The sequence below is a fragment of the Watersipora subatra genome, chromosome 4, assembly GCF_963576615.1.
Source record: "Watersipora subatra chromosome 4, tzWatSuba1.1, whole genome shotgun sequence".
Classification (NCBI taxonomy): Eukaryota; Metazoa; Bryozoa; class Gymnolaemata; order Cheilostomatida; family Watersiporidae; genus Watersipora; species Watersipora subatra.
This window is the reverse complement of record NC_088711.1, coordinates 18,313,377-18,332,400: the sequence shown is the minus strand read 5'-3', so window position 1 is coordinate 18,332,400 and position 19,024 is coordinate 18,313,377. Positions and strand designations below refer to the sequence as shown.

At 37.7% G+C, this 19,024-nt stretch overlaps 2 protein-coding genes across 4 annotated transcripts in view; one reads left to right on the top strand and one right to left on the bottom strand.

The window, feature by feature from the left end:
- LOC137395254 (sodium/calcium exchanger 3-like) overlaps positions 1-5,323 on the top strand; it is a 30,861-nt gene extending 25,538 nt beyond the window's left edge. For all 3 annotated transcript variants that reach the window (XM_068082112.1, XM_068082111.1, XM_068082113.1), the window contains 5 exons: positions 738-843; positions 1,210-1,388; positions 2,817-2,988; positions 3,680-3,840; positions 4,417-5,323. In XM_068082112.1, the coding sequence (XP_067938213.1) occupies positions 738-843; positions 1,210-1,388; positions 2,817-2,988; positions 3,680-3,840; positions 4,417-4,653 (855 nt within the window). In that variant the 3' untranslated portion in view covers positions 4,654-5,323. The remainder of the gene's footprint in view (positions 1-737; positions 844-1,209; positions 1,389-2,816; positions 2,989-3,679; positions 3,841-4,416) is intronic.
- Positions 5,324-5,456: 133 nt separating this feature from the next.
- On the bottom strand, positions 5,457-16,743 carry LOC137395255 (high affinity choline transporter 1-like). The gene is made up of 9 exons (XM_068082114.1): positions 16,667-16,743; positions 10,882-10,989; positions 9,631-9,786; positions 9,337-9,485; positions 8,918-9,058; positions 8,301-8,454; positions 7,460-7,665; positions 5,965-6,169; positions 5,457-5,840 (listed from the first exon to the last, which is right to left on the bottom strand). Exons 1-9 carry the CDS (start codon positions 16,671-16,673, stop codon positions 5,527-5,529), a joined length of 1,440 nt encoding a protein of 479 aa, XP_067938215.1. The 5' UTR covers positions 16,674-16,743; the 3' UTR covers positions 5,457-5,526.
- Between the last annotated feature and the right edge of the window lie 2,281 nt (positions 16,744-19,024).

The window sequence follows — 19,024 nt, the reverse complement described above, 5'->3', positions numbered from 1 at the left end:
ATAGCACACTATTGTTGTGTTTTGGTTTACCAAAAGTAAGCGTTTTGATATGCTCATTCAATACCAACCTAAAGAGTAGGGTTTTGTTTTAAATATTAACATGCCTGTGTCACAAGTTAGGCTCAACAAACGATACATTACCAGTTTGAAATTATATTCCGTAGTGAAGATATAGCGTGTGGTAGTTGTTGATAGCTGCGTATCACTTCCATATGCTTTGAGCATCTCAACCCTCATTTGTTGAGATTAAGACAAAGAAAGTAATAAAATAGATTCGTTAGTCTCATTGTGTAGCCTCAGAAACTGTATATCAGTTATTTATGTTTCTACCATATTGTTTAACGTAAACCGCTGAATTTGTACCATTGTTAACAGATGCTGGCTCGTGTCATGTCATAACATCTGTTTGCAACGCTCAATGCTAGAAAATGTGGTTTTTGTGCAATCGGTGTCAGTGGTGCTGGTACTCCTTACACAACTTTTTATTATATTTTAAAAAATTTACTAGAATTGTAAATCTAGCAGAGGCTATTGTTTGTGAATAACTGTTCTCAAATCAGTTGTACAACGAGTAGCTGGAGCTGAGACTATGTCGGAGTATAATGAAGGTATTTTAAAAAACTAACACTGCTTTCTGGATTCTCTAACTTTCTTCTCTTAACAACCCTACATTTTTGTAAGCTAGTAGCCATAGCTTCTGCGCTTGCGTTTCCTAGCAATGTTAGCTTGTGTTTAAGGATACTGAGAAGGATGAGCACTTCAAACTGATACTGTCTGACGCGACTGATGGAGCCCAGCTTGGAAGTAAAGTTAAAACTATTGTAACAATTGTCAATGATGAAGGTGAGTTAATATTTTGTTGGCTATTTTGAAACACGATTTATTATGGTATTTACTTTCTTTTCCTTTTTATGCCGGACTTTTATAAATGCTACGGTATATAGTAATGTTTACCAAACCGGTTAAAAGACCTCCTGCAAATGTTCCATAGAGTAAGTTTAATTCATACATATATGAGTCATGCTTCTATTACATGGAGTTTTTGATGTACTCTACTAGGACTACCTCCGGCCATATATTAACTTGTAAAATCTATGCCGAATCAGCGATCATTCTGTCCAGCTATCCTGGACATCAATTGAGGTCAATCAACGTCTGCTTATTCAGAGCGTAAATCTGTTGAATGGAAATGATCCTGTTACTTTGTAGATTATCAAGGAATTGTGTCACGACTAGTCAATCTGACTAGCCTCAACATAGATGCGCTCAAAGTAGACAGCGCGACATATGCTCAGCAGCTGGAAAATGCTGTCAATGTCAATGGAGGAGACTTAGAATCGGCAACTGCATTTGACTATATCATGCACTTTTTAACTTTTTTCTGGAAGGTAGGAACACCAGATATCTAGCTAAGCGCGTCTCAGATAAGGTGAACTGTTTTGGTTTCTCACATTGGCCCTGCTTGCCCCACAGTTTTTAGTGGTTGCTCAGTCATAGTGGCTGCATCATACTGGCATTAGGTGTACTGGTCACTTCACTGTACCCATAGCAGTCACACGGGCCACCTCACTATACCCATAGTAGTCTCACTGGCCACCTCACTGTACCCGTAGTAGTCTCACTGGCCACCTCACTGTAACCATAACAGTCTCACTGGTCACCTCACTGTAGCCATAGCAGTATCACTGGTCATCTCACTGTACCCGTAGCAGTCTCACTGGTCACTTCACTGTACCCATAGCAGTCTCACTGGCCACCTCACTGTACCCGTAGCAATCTCGCTGGCCACCTCACTGTAACCATAACAGTCTCACTGGTCATCTCACTGTACCCGTAGCAGTCTCACTGGTCATCTCACTGTACCCGTAGCAGTCACACTGGCCACCTCACTGTACCCATAGTAGTCTCACTGGCCACCTCACTGTACCCATAGTAGTCTCACTGGCCACCTCACTGTAACCATAACAGTCTCACTGGTCACCTCACTGTAGCCATAGCAGTCTCACTGGTCATCTCACTGTACCCGTAGCAGTCTCACTGGTCACTTCACTGTACCCATAGTAGTCTCACTGGCCACCTCACTGTACCCGTAGTAGTCTCACTGGCCACCTCACTGTAACCATAATAGTCTCACTGGTCACCTCACTGTACCCGTAGCAATCTCACTGGTCACCTCACTGTACCCATAGCAGTATCACTGGTCATCTCACTGTACGCATAGCAGTTTCACTGATCATCTCACTGTACCTGTAGCAATGTCACTGGTCACCTCACTGTACCCGTAGCAGTCAGACTGGCCACTTCACTGTACCCGTAGCAGTCAGACTGGCCACTTCACTGTACCCGTAGCAGTCACACTGGCCCCCTCACTGTACCCGTAGCAGTCAGACTGGCCACTTCACTGTACCCGTAGCAATTTCACTGGCCACCTCACTGTACCCGTAGCAATCTCACTGGCCACCTCACTGTACCCGTAGCAGTCTCACTAGCCACTTCACTGTACATGTAACATTCACCGGCCACCTCGGACAAAGTTTTTTCTTACAAAGCTAAACCGATAATAATAATTTCAGTAGAAGAATCTTTATAATTTAATACAAGTCTGATCAGTATGGCAGCTTTTCTATCTGGTAACCTACTGGAAACTGGCTATTGATGAAAAGGTTAAAAGTAACCAATGCTCACATTGCCACTTGAATGTTAATGATAAAAGTTGTTTGGAAAGAACAGAGCAACTTCACTGCAAAATTTGCCAAGTATAAGTAGTCTGCACCAACAATGCTGTTTGTATATGTTGCTTATCCATATACTTGTAGGTGTTCTTTGCGCTGGTTCCACCAGTGCATTTCTGTGGAGGCTGGCTAACTTTCGTTTGCGCATTGATGGTCATGATTTTAATGACCATCATAGTCGGTGACTTGGCTTCCATCTTTGGATGTCTATGTACTCTGGAAAAACCGATTACAGCCATCACTTTTGTAGCCTTGGGTAACTATTAGTCACTCACCTTGTAACATGCAATTTTCAATGACTGCTTAAGTATGTATACAACTTATGATTAGTCACGGAGAAAATATTTAGAGTTGTCACCTCTTGAAATATAAATGGGATTAGATAGGTAGGATAACTCCAGATGCGATTCATCTACAACAACAGGCTGTATGTCTATCTATGAAGCGATTACTGGATATGCATGGTAATCTCTCTACGTCCTCACATATAATTTATTATTACAAGTTGGATTGAGACAACATGTTGTTTGCATGAAAGCATATGAATGGTTCGGCTAGCACGAGGGTGAAGCATTGATAGTAACAATTTTTGGTTAGCGAGGCGAAATATGGACGCAAAATAAATATCGTTATGCATGAATTCTGACTAATGAAAGCCTGCCATTATTTTATTACCAACCTTAACTTCCAAAATCTGATGCTAAAAACTAACGCTATGAGTTTGTAAATTGAATACATATTTATTAAACTCTTTCAGTTAATTATTTGAAAGTGAGTAATACTACCCCAACCTGTTTATCACAAGCGTCCTTTTTACTTCAAATGATTTAGCCGAAGTATGTTATGTTGACTGTAAAACAGCATATCATACTACTAATACTATCAAATCCTTACTTCTAGCACCAATTTTCATCTAGAAAATCCCTTTACCGTTAGCCATATTTTAGGCACCAGCCTGCCAGACCTCTTCGCAAGCAAACAGGCTGCACAGATGGAGGCCACGGCAGACAATTCTGTTGGAAATGTAACAGGAAGCAACTCGGTAAACGTTTTCCTTGGTCTTGGACTACCCTGGACTCTGGCGGCAATTTACCACTATGCTGTATCTGTAAGTAGCATAGCATAGTTTTTGGCATACATACATGTATACACCCATTTTTATAAACATATTTACCTTATTTATTGAATGGCCCTCAGAATACCCCAAATTCTGTGATTGTTGGCCAACTTAATTTTGAGTGTAGGCAATGATATACAGCCTCCCCCCATATGTGGGGGCTGTATATCATTGGTGTAGGTCAGCAAATATAATATAAACTAAATATTCATTTGGATTCTCTCTTTGAATTCTATAAAACTTCAATTATAATGTATAATTAATTAATGTATAATTAATTAATGTATAATTAATTAATGTATAATTAAAAAAAACATCTGAGCTACTTCAAACATAAGGAAAATGTAAATAATTATATAAGTTATCACCATTCTATGTCTAATAACTTGAAGCAGTAATTCTTGCGGACCCACAAACCCTTTTAAAGCAAACAAGAGTTCATGAAAAACAGTACCATGAAAAGACAACTTCTTTGTTGGGTTAGCAGTATTTTTGCTTATCTTTACCTGCAATAGCAATTCATTTTTCACCCTTTTATCAAACTTCCACACTTTTGTCTGATTCCAGGGAAAAGCATTCTACTTCCCCGCTGGCACCTTGTCATTTAGCGTGATGCTCTACTCCATTTTCGCCGTTGTATGCCTTGGAATCCTCATCTTTCGACACTATGTCTTTCCCAAGGGAGAGCTTGGAGGTGCCAGCTGGTTCAAATGGTTGACATTCGCCGTCATGGTCAGCATGTGGCTGCTTTATGTAATCATATCGTCGCTGCAAGTCGTCGAACTTGTAAAGTCGCCTTTCTAGCTGTCATGGCGACAAGCTAACAGCTCTATAGTAGAACACTAACTCGTTTCAGGATCTCTAACAATAGCTCTTAACTTAATTAAATGGATGCCCTTCATATATGGCAATGGTCTTACTATCTAGTCACCTCAAGACACCTCAAGACTTAAGAGAACAACGCCAGTGCAGAAAGATAATTAGTTGGCTAGACTAGACAATATTGTTGTCATTTGCTTTATTTACAGCTATTCAGAGAAACCGCTAGGGCCGCTGCTAAGGCAACCGTTATCTGCTGAACAAGAAAACTTACGTTAAATATATTAATTAGTACATTGTTAAGTAGTCTCAACCTAGAAAACAAATAAGTTTTTAAAAACTGAAGCTATTATAAATATGTGATGAGCTAAGGCTAGGAAATATAATTGAACCAGAGAATGGCAAAGGTGGGTTTCATTTGCTTGCAAAACAAAAGACTAGCTCCTAGGAAACCTTTTCGTTAATATTATTATATTTGATACAGATTCTTATTTTACATGTTATGGTTTTGGGCTATGAATTTACTTGCTATGAAAACTTTTATGATTATGTCATATTATTTTACAAAACTTAATTAATTTTACTAATTTTAATTTTGTACTAATGTAAAACACTATCCATAGAACCTAAATAAAAAAACACATTGAAATCTGAATAGTTTGCAAAAATAGAATACCACTGCAAAGATATGTTGGTAGAAAAGAGACAAGAAATGTACTCAGTCTGTGTCAAGGTCATAGCTAAAACAACCATGAGAGGGTGTCTTTATTGAAATTGGCGTGGCACTAGCAAGCACCTGCTTGAAGGAGTCTTAAATTATGCACAGCTTGTAATCCACTGTTTAGTATTCAGCAGAAGTTAATTTTTCTTAAAAACATCGTCTAAAGCAATTGAGCCATTGTCACCACTAGTGAGGGAGTTGATGGAATTGTCTACCCAATAGGGATGCACACATTTTAACACATCTAGGCGGGGAGGAAGCTTGAGCAGAAACTGTTGACAGGCGAGAGAAACTAGGACGGTAGAGATAACCGAACAAAGCATGATGAAGACTCTGAATGGAAAAAGTTGTCCTCCCATGGCAGGGTTGTAACCTGGGAATGCTATTAGAACTGGTATACCAATGGCTTCCTCTCCAGTGCATAGCCTGAGGACCAGACTTAATACATAACCTGTAATAGAAATTCCGCAATGGATGACTACAAGCAGCTCCCTCTTAAGTAAACAATTACATGTAAGATTTGTCTCCTCCACCGGTTTATATTCTAAGGCTACGGGTAGAATAAAATTACTTGCCAGTGAGTGCACCATATCCATTTGATATTGGAATGTAAAGTGAACATATGAGCTGGGGTAAGACAGCCACAAAGACGATGTCCGCTGCCAGTACAAACAGTCCTGCTATAGTATTAGACGGAGAGAGCAGTGCCACAGCAGCCGATATCGAGCCAATCAGGAGGATGCATATCTTCAGTGCAAGACTGAGTTCCAGTGAGGTGGCCTATAATGTTGATTTCTATTCTACATGCACAATGTGACAAAATGTTATTCAAGGTTTAATCCATTTTATTAGAAAACTCTTTCCATACAGTGCTCACCACAGTTCTATGTGCAGACCAGGTAAACAAGGTATCACTAGGAGACTGTAGAAGTACACCTTCGTGCGAAAATGTTTGACATTTGAACTGTCACTATGTTTTCATGTCGCAGATAATCCACAAGTTTGCATCATCCGCAATTTATAAAAATAGTAAAACATGAGGGGCAAGATATTCCACTTTAAACATTTTCCACACTTCAGTTGTTCCTATTTTGAAAGCGCGCTGCTAAGCAAGACACAAGACAGAAGTGCATCGCTATGACCTCTGATGTATAATTCATTATTTTTTTAATAAAGCGCCAAGCCGTAATCTGCAACATGTGAAGGCAACATTAAAACGCTTATCACACAGCATCATCATCATCATCTGCACAATGGAAACATAATTAATGTGTTTCCATGATGCGCAGTACTTCGGAGTTGCGCTCTCTCCGAATCATGGAACCGGAGTCTTCGCACTGAAATCACTGAGCACTGATCAGTGCGAACCAGTGCAAATTCGCAGCAAGGAAACGGCAATTGCGCAGTGGCTGCGCATAGCTCTCTTGCTGTGAAGGCAGATTCATCGAGGGCCATAAACTAGTACAAAAGTTATCCCGCCTATCTTGTTTTTTTCTATTCTTCCGATTTTCTTTCACTTAAATTTAATTATGGTCTGCACCCACGAGGATAATGAGATGATTACTTATCCGAACTTTGTTATCGATGCCAACACTTTTCGAAAAATAGGTGGCAAGTCATAAAGTAACATTTAAATAATATATTATTTAAAAATACTTAATAAAAATATATTACTTTGTAAAAATTGTGTTAAGGTTTGTAAAACCTTGTGAATGTGTATTGTAAATAAAAGTATAATGACGACAGAAGCATAAAAAGGACGTTTCTGACATTCCGGTACCCATGATCAATTTCATCCGGCGATTCGATTTATACAATTTCTCTTATCTGGCTAATTTGCTGAAAACCACTGCGCAGCATGTAAACGTACAATCCCCTCGACTTCGGAAGGGGCTGCAGCGAAGTTCTGCGCATCATGGAAACATAGTGATTGTGTATAACTAGACAGGTGTTAACCAAGGGGTCTGGTGAGTGACGGCAGAGCTTGATTGACACTGCAGGTGTTCAGTCAAGCATAGCTACAAATCTAAAACCGTAAGGTATTGAACGCTGGTAAAAGTTAAAACGAACATGAGGCCGCAACTTCCTGTAAACATTGTGTGTAAACATGGAGCTTGATCCAAGGATGGCGCTGTCAGTAGATGACATCACGGCGGCAGCGATGGCTCCAAGACCCAAAACTGAGACAGCGGGTGGAGTAAACTGTTTAATAACGAGAGGAAGGGTGAGACTAGGATGTGTATAGACAGTTTCGTTGAGACCTGTCTCGACCCAATCTGTAACAAACCGCACACACCTACAGTGTCACACATATACACGTGTTTTCAGGCATACTGGTATAATATCACTGTGTATGCATGTGTGTGAAAAAAGATGATCAGAAACAAATACATAAAAACAAGAGAGGGAAGGCTTCGATACACAACTCGAGAGAATGTAACAACAATATCTACACATTTCAATGCCTTCTCAAATGTATTAACTAGATGAAGCCAAAAGGCTACACAAGGTGACATGAGATGCAATGAGGTGACATGGATTGAAGACATCCTGGTGTTCCTAATATTATGTACATCTTTCAATGGCTCAATTTTTTTGAATAAATCCCTCTTGATCTCAATGAATTGTAAATATACTTGGCAGGTCAGAGAACATCATGGGAGTTGTTCAGCTAATGGCGCTCCCGTCGTATTGAAGCTAGGCTCCCTGTGAACATTCATGCGCATCCTGTGAATTTTTATTATCATCTGCATAGGGAGCTGTGACTTTGCTCAGGTACTTCTGATGAGCAGGAGTATATGAAGTGTTTAAGAAGCAATGACTACTGGGCCATGGGTAGCAAACAGCAAGGACTAGGAGTTGTCACAGAGATGATCACTTAGTAGAGAGTGCAAATGCACCCAAGACCTACCTACAGTTGCCCCAACCACGCCAAGGCATACCGGTGGTACAGCGAACAGCAGCGCCGTCAGACCAGCTAATATGGAGAGAGTTCGGGCTTCCTTCACTGATGTAACCGATAGCACTCTTTGAAAGTACGATTGCCAGGGTATGCTGCCGAGTGTCTGCAAGATAACTCAATCATCGTGCAAAGCATGTTATATGATAATCAATAAGTTTTATAATACAGAAAAATATCTGCTAAGAGATATTATGAATCTCAAAAACAAATTAAAACCAGCAAGTAAAGTTTATTGATACCCCAAAATTGGCGTTCATGTGTTCTGAGTCAGGGGAAAGTTTGATGAATAAATGACATTGATTTCAACAAATTTTTGGTGGTTTAGTTTGTAGCTATCGGATACATAAAACACAATAGCTGTAGGCAGCCTTTGGCTGTAACCACGCGATTCTTTATGTCAAAAATCATGAAAGCAACAGTCAAACAAGCCACAACCAATACAACCGAAAGAAACCACAGGTAGTACTACAGCGAGCAACAGCGAAAATAACAACTGTAAAATAACAGACAGCATAATAGTTATAACATTCTGTACCATGGCTGACCGCCTGGAGAGTAGAACACACCATAGCGATAAGAAGGTCAAGCCAGAGGGCAGTTGTAGCTGGCTCCAGCTGTCCTAGCCAAGAGACTGTCGAGTTGGCGATGCTATCTGCTAGCTTAGAGTTCACTTCCTCGTGTGTCAGCACAAAGGGTGTTACCACCACCTAGTACAAGTGAACAAGCGTTTAAAACCATCATGCGTTCAAGTACCACAGATTCCGCGCAGGCTTTCTAAAGATGCCCTAACCGATGGGCGTGTTTAGACTTCCTCCAGCTTGGCATAAATAGATTGAAGCAGAGAAAATTCAGAAAAAGTGTGTCCACCATCATGAGAAAAAAGAAGCGAGATACATCTTCCCATAAATGATCAAGCAACATAATTTCTGAGCAGCAATTTAATATAGACATAATCATAAAATCTGTATGTATGTGGAATACTTACAAGACCAACTGCAAGGAAAAACAACTCTACAATGTCAGTGTAGGCAACAGAGATCATCTGACCAATAAGTGTGTAGAGGATGGCAACTGCTGCGGAAACTATAACGGACAGCACCACACTCATCCCAGTGATGACATATAGTGTGCTACCTGCAATCGCATATGCCCAGGCTATCTGCTAGCAGTTAAGACAACATATGAGCAATTCAGCAAAATAAGAAATAGGAAAAGCAAGAGAAAGAAACTAACGATTAACAGCAGACGCATGAAAGTGGTAGCCTTGCGCCATACCCACCCAAGGCAGCTAATATAGCGGCAGACCAGAGAATATCCCCGAACAAACTAGACAGGTAAATTAATGATGTGACAAAGGTACCATAGCTCTCTTGCATTGGGTCCAACATAGTACAGTACCGCCTGCTTCTCATTTTAGGGGCGAACAGAAGACCTCCTAAAAGGCATGACCAGTTAACTCATCAGGCTAAGATATAACTGTGTGACAGAGTCACTATTTCTGTAAGGTCACAACCATCTAAATCACTATAATTCAGACTAACTATTTCCATCTTAGGCATGAATAACATGAATAATCTTAAAATGTTATACTCACATACTTGATATGAACAGTAAAAGTAGATGAATAAGTCTTTTTAGGCTCTGCGTATACGGTGAAACACTGGCCAGTGGCCAAAGACAAAATTCTGAAAGGGAGGACTCAGCAAATGCCATTAGTTCTTCCTTATGCTATAATCTATATACCTTATCTATATAAATCTCACACTTCGTCATTCGGTGTGTCCAGCTATAGCTATTAATATTTAGGAAATAAATATCTGCTTCATGCTGGATTTGATCTCGGAACTTCTCGATCCCCAGGCGATAATCTTACCAATTAAGCTACGCCAGATGCAATGATTTCATTACGCGATATAAGTCGCTGTCGTTTAAAATATGCATAGCACTCTGTGTTATGCAATGTCACTAAAGCTTGCTCTCACGGCTCTTATTAGTAAGTTTAGCAATACGGATAGCAGTGTAATCAAATTAGTCATTGGCATTGTGCCAGGATAATGGCGAGTAGCAGGCAACTGCATTACCTGCCGCTTTTTATAAGCTGTTTTTAATACCCATGGAACGCAAGGCATTTGGCTAGTATCTATAGAAATCCGAGTGTTCGTTGTAGGTCTGTCGTATGTTCACTATGTTGTATATGTTGATTGAAAATAAATTTTTAGGGCAAAAACTTTTATATTACCTGTGCAACGCAAGGTGTTCAACTGGTTATGTAATAAAACAACTTAGTAAATTTCAGTTAGATAATTTTATGCATCACTATCAACATTGTTTAATCATAGAAGTTATCCACCCGATCTGTTATCAATTAGGAAATCAGCATAAAAATTAATCAAAGCCATTGAAATATAATCTTCTACATATTTACTTACTAAAAACCGGAAACAACGAAACCAGACTTTAAACTGTTGAGCAGTCCAAGGAGACAATAATATAAATGAATAGAATAATTTAGAAATATCTTGTTGTTTACCAATGATGAGGCCAAAGCAAATGCCGAAAGGTGGCAGCGTCCATAGGAGTCCACTGGTGACCACCATCTCAGAGGTGCCATTGAGGAATCCTCCTCCAACAAGTGTGGCTATCCATAGAAACGAACATGGTATACGTAGCTTGAAGCGAAAACAGTAGCTACAGTTCTTTTGAAGAATGTGACACTGCGCTGATGAATCATACACCTGCTATGCATTGTTAAACAGTGAAAGGTCTTGTATCATTCTAATTAATAAACCAGAAATCAAAGGACTGACAGGGATCAAAGGAATTGAAAACGCATCTGGAGCCACGTGATGCCAAAGAGTTTCATAAACACTGCAAATCTTTCACAGATTAGACAATTAGTTGGTGAATGTAATGGGAGTGTTAGAGAATTATGCTATTTATGCAGAAGTGTGGCTTTTGTAAAATTGTACAACTTCAGGTGGGATCACATCACTTCCGTAATTGCAAGTAATCAATATTCTCATATCTTTCTCTACACTGTCAACTGAATTTAACAAGAAAGGTGTAACATGTAGTGTTGTAAACAGAAAGGAATTTGATGCATATTTTTAGAAAATCCTGAGGTTTATGGCTTCATGTTGGAAGTGAAGCCTGACTAAAGGTTGTTTAGTGGATTTAATTAGATTCATTACATTGAGTATAGGAGCCAGTTGTCTGTGACAATTAAGTCTAAATAAGTCAGCCTTAAGTCAGTGAAGACTTGAAAATTCAATTACACAGAAACGTATCATCTTTAATGGCTGGTTCACACTATATCACCGTATGTGGTAATCTGCGATAACAATTTTCACACAGTCACAAACCCATCTGTGTTTACATCAGCGAATAGCCCATGGCATAGTGTTCTCATTATTTAATCCAAACACGGAAATGATTAAATAGTCCTACAACAACGATCATGAAAAAAAATACGGATTGAGCAATCCGTGACAGTCAATCACCATTGCCAAAGTGGTAGACATTACACAGGCTGTTGTGAATGTTCGGCGAACAATTGGGAAAGTTTGACAGCTGCAATCGTTCCTGACCTATCCTGACCTCAACGATACCATAAGTTTACAGTGCATATACAGTAGTTGATGAATAATCGCGAGAGGATAACGCCAACATATGACAATACAGCGTGAACCGGCTTTAAGTAATTCGATTCCTGATAAACTGTAACTTTGCTTTCCTGTCACTAGACACACTGCGTATTACCTTACTGTAACTGGAGTCAAGAAAAAAACCTGTGGTGCAAAGTTGGCTAGTGCCACATACTAGCTATACTTGAGTGGTTATGATACACGCTAAATACTTAACACTTCAAACAACAGAATAGCAAGTGATATTTTCACAAGCCAAAAAGATCAAAATGATTTCAAACTACTGTGCACTTAGCCAGCTTGTAGCGATAGATAAGAGAGACATTTGATCGCAAGAAATCGTCTGTCAAGGCCAGGCTCAAAATTAATAGCTCAAATGAAGAGTGACAAATCTGATTTTTTACAGAGAGCATTCCTAGTTTTTGTACAAAAGAAACCATTTGAATTATATAAAAATAACAACTTGTATAAATGTGGGCTGCCATATCATAGGCTTTTTTGAACAAAATTAATAGCTCACTTACAACCTTTTATCATTTTCAAATGACAGACACGAATTCAGACACTGATATTGTGATATTTCTATGATACTGCAAACAGAGATCAGCTGCACCAACACAAACTTCAGGATATGAAGTTTATGATTTTCTTTGCTATGCTGCAACTATTTCAGCAACATTTCACATCTATTGTGCTAATTAGCATACAGTAGACCATGGAAAAAAGTTTGTGAAAAATACCTAATACTGAAAGAAAATACACAAAAGTTGGTGATTAGGGTAGCATGCTCAGATAAACTCAAAGAGTAGACTGTTAAAAATAGTACCAACTTCTATGGAAACAGTGAGAGGAAAATCAGAATTAAGAGTTGTAACCAACATCAATTTTCAAAAACTAATTTATATAAAAGGTTTTGTGAAAAAGTAAAATTTAAAATGTTAGGTCATTTTAATTTATTAGATTTAGGTGGCTCAAGTGGCTGTATCAGGTACAGCATTTTCAATAGCTAAGCTTTCATAGACCTAGTTTAACTACATGTGCTACAGATTAACAGGTAGGCCATTTACTAGCAGGCTTGCTGTTGCTGCTTGTTACTTTGACACTGCTGATAACTTGCTGATGAGAGCATGGCTCTCGCAAAATAAACTTGTTCCTATGACCCCCTAGATTAAAAAGGTTATCTATACTCATCAACCTAACTGTTAGTTTAATGAACAATTCGGTTAACTTTGCAAATGACAAACCATCAAGTCAGAGATTAGGCTACTAGTTTTCTACTAAATTCAAAGGCGGACTGAAGACCCAAGTACCATATAAAATAGTTAAACCGGGAGACAGGGGTAGATTTAACTACAAGTAGTAGGTTTTATGATTCTTCTATAATTTCAATCTCACCAAGGTGAACTACTCCAGCAAAATATCAAATATTATACTACAGTTATTCTAGTTGCTCTATATTATTTTTTTGTTTTTGAAAGATGGCTCAACTAAAGCTATATTTGAAATAAAGCAAATTACCAGGAAGCAATGATACTGATTACATGCTCTAGTAGTGAATAGGGAATTACATGAACACAGTACTATCTCATGAGCTTGACTCACTGAGAAGAATGGACGTTTTGTAGACAGCAATATAGCTATTGAGATCTTTCTTGCTGTCAGTCAAGGCAACTAAGACTATCTATGGTTGTGCCTTGCAGAGATTGTTTTATTTGCCTTATATTCCATAAAGCTGCACATGTCATATATTCCATAGAGCTGCACATGTCATATATTCCATAGAGCTGCACATGTCATATATTCCATTGAGCTGCACATGTCATATGTTCCATAGAGTTGCACGTGTCATATATTCCATAGAGCTGCACGTTTCATATATTCCATAGAGCTGCACATATCATATATTCCATAGAGCTTCATGCTAATGTTGAAGTGATTGCTGGCTTTCACCGGACCAGATTCATTATCTCGACAGAAAAAATATGGTAACAGGCCGACAAGAACAGTACGAGGCATGCTAGCATTTCCATCCTGTTGCAGTGGCTGGACGCTGGATAGGTTTGTTTATCCCATCCCTGTTTAGGCCTTCTGAATGCTGCTACAGGGCATCACTGGTATAGCGCAGTGGTTTTACAGATGTCGGGATATCTAAGGATGTCCAGTTCGCCCTTCTCATTTGTATGGTGGTTGACTGTTTAGTTGTCGTTGGCCAGACCCATGTATAAATAGTACCGGATTACATGTATTACCAATAGCAGGTTCATATAGCCTGACCTTTGAGATACAGATAGGTATACTGACAGCTTGATGCTCCACATCACATCTTGAACTTAACTAGAAATATTAGTTCATTTGCTGCTAACATTAGCTGCTAATCACACTAACCACAAGAACTCTGACTGAAAAAGAGCATAAATTATTTTTATTGAAAATATTTTGACTGATTGTTAGCAATGTACTATAACTGATTTTCATAGACCAACTTCAAAAGTTGTAACTGTAGTGTTCAGTAATGTATTTCTAATATGATTTATGTATTTAGTTATATGTTGGAGTTATTCTCTTGTTATGGTTACCGAGCATGTTGGTCTATGATTGGAAAGTTTTTTATCATCTGTGTTTGGACGAAGAAATATAAAATAAATCTTTTATTGATTAAACTTAAATCTGACAGTGTTTATTATTTATTGTTATTTATTCAACTGTTTATTATTAAGAATAACTAGATATTACAGTGACATTATAGGAACTTAGCTTTTGACAGTCATTTGCAGAAGGTGCAATCTTTTGGAAAGTTGCGCATACACAATTTATCAAGCATGCTTCTCAAGTTTGAAAAATGGAAAGTACTGGCAAAAGTCCAACATATTTGCATCTTTATATCTTTTGTAGTAAAACGAGAAATTGAAAGAGATATTTTTAAGAACAAACTCTATAAAATGAGTGCGATTGTGAAAAGGGCCTTGGAGTAAACAAATCGGCGGAGTTAGCCGAGCTGTATAACATCTTTTATGCCTTTGTGACACCATCAACGGGGCGTTTGGGGTGTCTGGTATGGGGAGACATGATGAACAGAGAAAAGGAGGTGACCGAACCTTTATATAAACAAGAAAGACTTCTGGAACAGAAGTTGATTTTAAAATGTTAAAAATCGCCATTTGAAGATAATTTTTAAGCAATTTACAATGAGTTTATTCATACAACTAACACGTTAGTAAAACTTATTTGTGTTCATGCGTGCCTGCCGGAATAATGAAAATATCTTTTTCAATTGGTTATTAATTGATTAAAATTCCTTCAAATGGTATTTTTTGTTACACTTTTTCTCGAGATGAGATTCTGATTCTCGAGATTTTCGTACTAAAGATATGTCTTCCCATTACTAAAGAGTGCTATTTCTTACATATTATGTTTAACTTTTTACGGGTTTTTTTACAAATGTCTGATTTATTGAAACATGATGTGATGGCTAATTGTCGCACAATAATTGTTTATTGTTTCATATGGAGAAATTTTGAAAAATCACTAGAATAACAAGATTGGTTGGTTAAAACGGTTGCTGTCAAGCTCAAGCCTACCTGCTTACGCAAATTCAGTCTGTGTTTTGCTCCATGATACATTAATAGTTTCTAGGAGAAATACGGTTAGTTTCTGGCCATTATTATATAACTGACAGCAAGCTCGGACAAGGTTGCAAAAATCATTCAATAATTAAAAGAAAATTACTCTAACAATGACTTGAGTTGTTTCTTGTGAGTAACATTGCATTGACTAACAAGCATTGGGTTTAAGCAGAGCCCAAGTGAGTTGGTTACAGCTCTCTCCTATTGCTTTCTGTAGGATGTACTACAATGGAAAGCATTGTTTAACGCACTCTGTTGGTCTGAGCAGAGTGCAAGTGAACTAGCTACAGCTCTCTCCGTTGGTTTCAGCGAGTTGCACAGACGGAAGTGAACTAGTTACAGCTCTCTCCGTTGGTTTCAGCGAGTTGCACAGACGGACTTGTTGAGGTTAGCGCACTCTGTTTCAGCAGAGGCATCAAGTTGGTATTAAGAAAGTAACTTGGAGTCCCCAAAAGTGGGAGTTATTCCCACTCCACTCAATGCACATTTCATTTGCTTGCTAATTTTTATGAAAATTCTTAATGGAAAACCATATTTTCATGTAATTTAAACTGACAGATTTATACAGGTTTAGAAAATTTAAACTACTGCGTATAAATTTTGCTTCTGGTAAAACAATTGAAAAGATGAGCATCATGTTTCAATTACTAAATAAAATCTTGAATTGACGTTACTAAGCTAAGAGTCTAGGAAAGTCAACAGATTTACAATTAGCATAAAATCGATGAAAACATGCAAGAACAGCACGACAATCGTTACATAAAATTTTATTCAAAAGACAATCTGAGAATGAGACCTAAACTTTTTGCATACAGTATTTTGGAGCCGTCCTATTTATTAATTCAATAATCAGTCTCACTTTATGAGAAATTTAACTTGTAGTTCGACTTATTATTTGTAGCATTATTCGTTTTAAATCTAACGTAGTTCAGTTGCCAAATTGAATGCGCTCGCATAATGCAACAGTAACATTGCGTTTATGTTACAACATTAAAAAATCAAATCAAAAAGTAAATCAAAACTCAAGTTCACATGATTAGGTTTTTACCTGACATCGTGAGCCATCCCACGCATGAACTAAGCTGTCTGCCAGCAATTAACTGAAACTCCAAATCACCGGTGGCATTTTGCAAATCAAAGTTCTTTTTCTGTTTTCTTTTAAAATATATGGACGCTACAATTCCGACCACCGCAATTAAACAGTAGAAAATAACAAGCGTCACAATGGAAGCAATAAACGTTGAGCTCGCCATTATAAACGCTAGCCTCGCGGAGATCGATTTCACATGTAGCCAGAGCTTGCTTTTCGTCATTACATGTATTTGCTAAGTTGTTCTTGAAATAGCCCACGCCTTCTCAGCACGTTTACCGAATGTCACCTTTACATGACCTTTGGACGATAAGCCAATAAAAACACCTTATTTACACGCGTGGGAGAAAAACCGCTAAAAACGTAAACAATGCGAAGTATGTTTACTGAGCCTGTTACATCATATTCCGCGAAATTCCAACGTGCAGAGCAGGTAACGAATATTCTATACCATAATATATGTAGTATATTATACTACAGTTCTGTACAGCTTGAGTACGAATAATCTCTATATTTTGTGATTTTGTTCTAAGTAATATAACCATGTACTATTAATACATATTTCTCCATATAGTAGAGCTTTGTTATTTCTTCAAAGCATCATTCATTCATGATGGTACAAAATGCACAAAACGAATATTTGTGGCTGCTTGAAAGCCCATTTAGTGGAGCGGTCATTTAAAGGGTGACAGTTTAAGAGCAGCTTAATTTTTTAATATGGTCTACCTTCTTTTGCTAAACTGCCTACAAAAGCAAGTTTTACGGTCAATATGCCCAGTTTTGTAATAAACAATGTATTTGCAAACTCAGAAAGCTTCAAGTTATCATCATGGATAATGATTTTTATAGCATTCTTTTCTGTTAGCACAGAATCAGTTGCTAAATCATTACATGCTTGTTGTTAGTAAAATGCTAGAAAGAAACTTATATGAACTGTTTAGATGATTGGTCCTATTTTGTCCAGTTTTTTTTTATTAAACATTTAGCTAGTTTTCTTGACGGGAGTACCTACTGAGTTGGTTTTCCGCTGCTTTCTTTATGTTTTCTGTTAAAGTTGTTTCTTTAGCATAGAAGAAATTAACGACCAGAAGCCCTTTCTGACTTTTTGTAGCGGCGCTTGAGTCACTGACCTGTCACTTGGTAGTCGAGAGTACTAACCACTACATCAGCCACTCTCTAGTAATAATAAATAATAATAAATGACAATTGTTATTTATTATTATTGTTATTATTACTATTATTACTTATTATTAATTATTTTATTATAACAATAAATAATAATTATTATAATAATAAATAGGGTAGATTTGCCAGTGTCAATGATGATTAGATTATTATATCTAAAGTTAAGGCTTGTACATTATTAAACTTCTTTGAAGCCTAGGGAATGTCGATATGCATCTTCCTACATGGCGTTATATGGGCCAGAAGCAGCTGAATGCTTCTCCAATAAACACAGAGAATAAAACTACATATAGTGATGCAGCGTGTTGACCAACTCTGTCAACATTTTTTCACTTAGCCATTACTATTTAACCACATCTTCTCTCTCACTATTTCTTTTCGCTTTATTTTTTGCTCTCTTCTCATACCTTTTGTGTTATCTGCTTTTTCATACTCCAATTTCGTTTACCTCTTTTACAAGTTGGAAGAATTTAGAATAGTGAGAAAATTATCCAAAATAGCCTTTGGCACAGATTTTTTCCTATTAGCAGCCTTATTTTTTGTTACACAATTGTATCATCATGATTGCCGGGATGGTAGCAAGTGATGGGACAAAATCACCCATTTTTCATCCTCTTCCAGTTCTAATTGATAAAGTGTTCCGTTTGTCTAAACTGTTCATTATGTTGAGATAGAAAGCAAGCAAATGATACAATTGTATACGCTGTGTATTATACACTTGTACACTATACCCATGTACATTATACACATGTACATTATACGCATGCACATTATACACATAGACATTAAGTGCATTTATGTACTTATTTTTACTTTTAAGTTTCAGTAAATTAGATCCCTGGCTCAAAAATATCAAATACTTGTTTTTCCAATAATCTTTTAAAAGTAACCCAAAAGTTTCCCAAATCAGACCAAACTTTGAAACGCTGCTCAACTGAGCTCCATTACTGATACTGCATTAAGTCTTTGACACTAGTTATAAAAGCTATAAATTATAGAAATTACCTTGCTGCAGCTCAGCCATGTCAACTCTTCTGTACAAAAAAGGAGTATGTAAAAACTTGGCTTGTGCTCCTTGAGTGCAGTGAATTTCCGGGAGAGATTAAATATGTTAGTAAAATTATCTTTGGT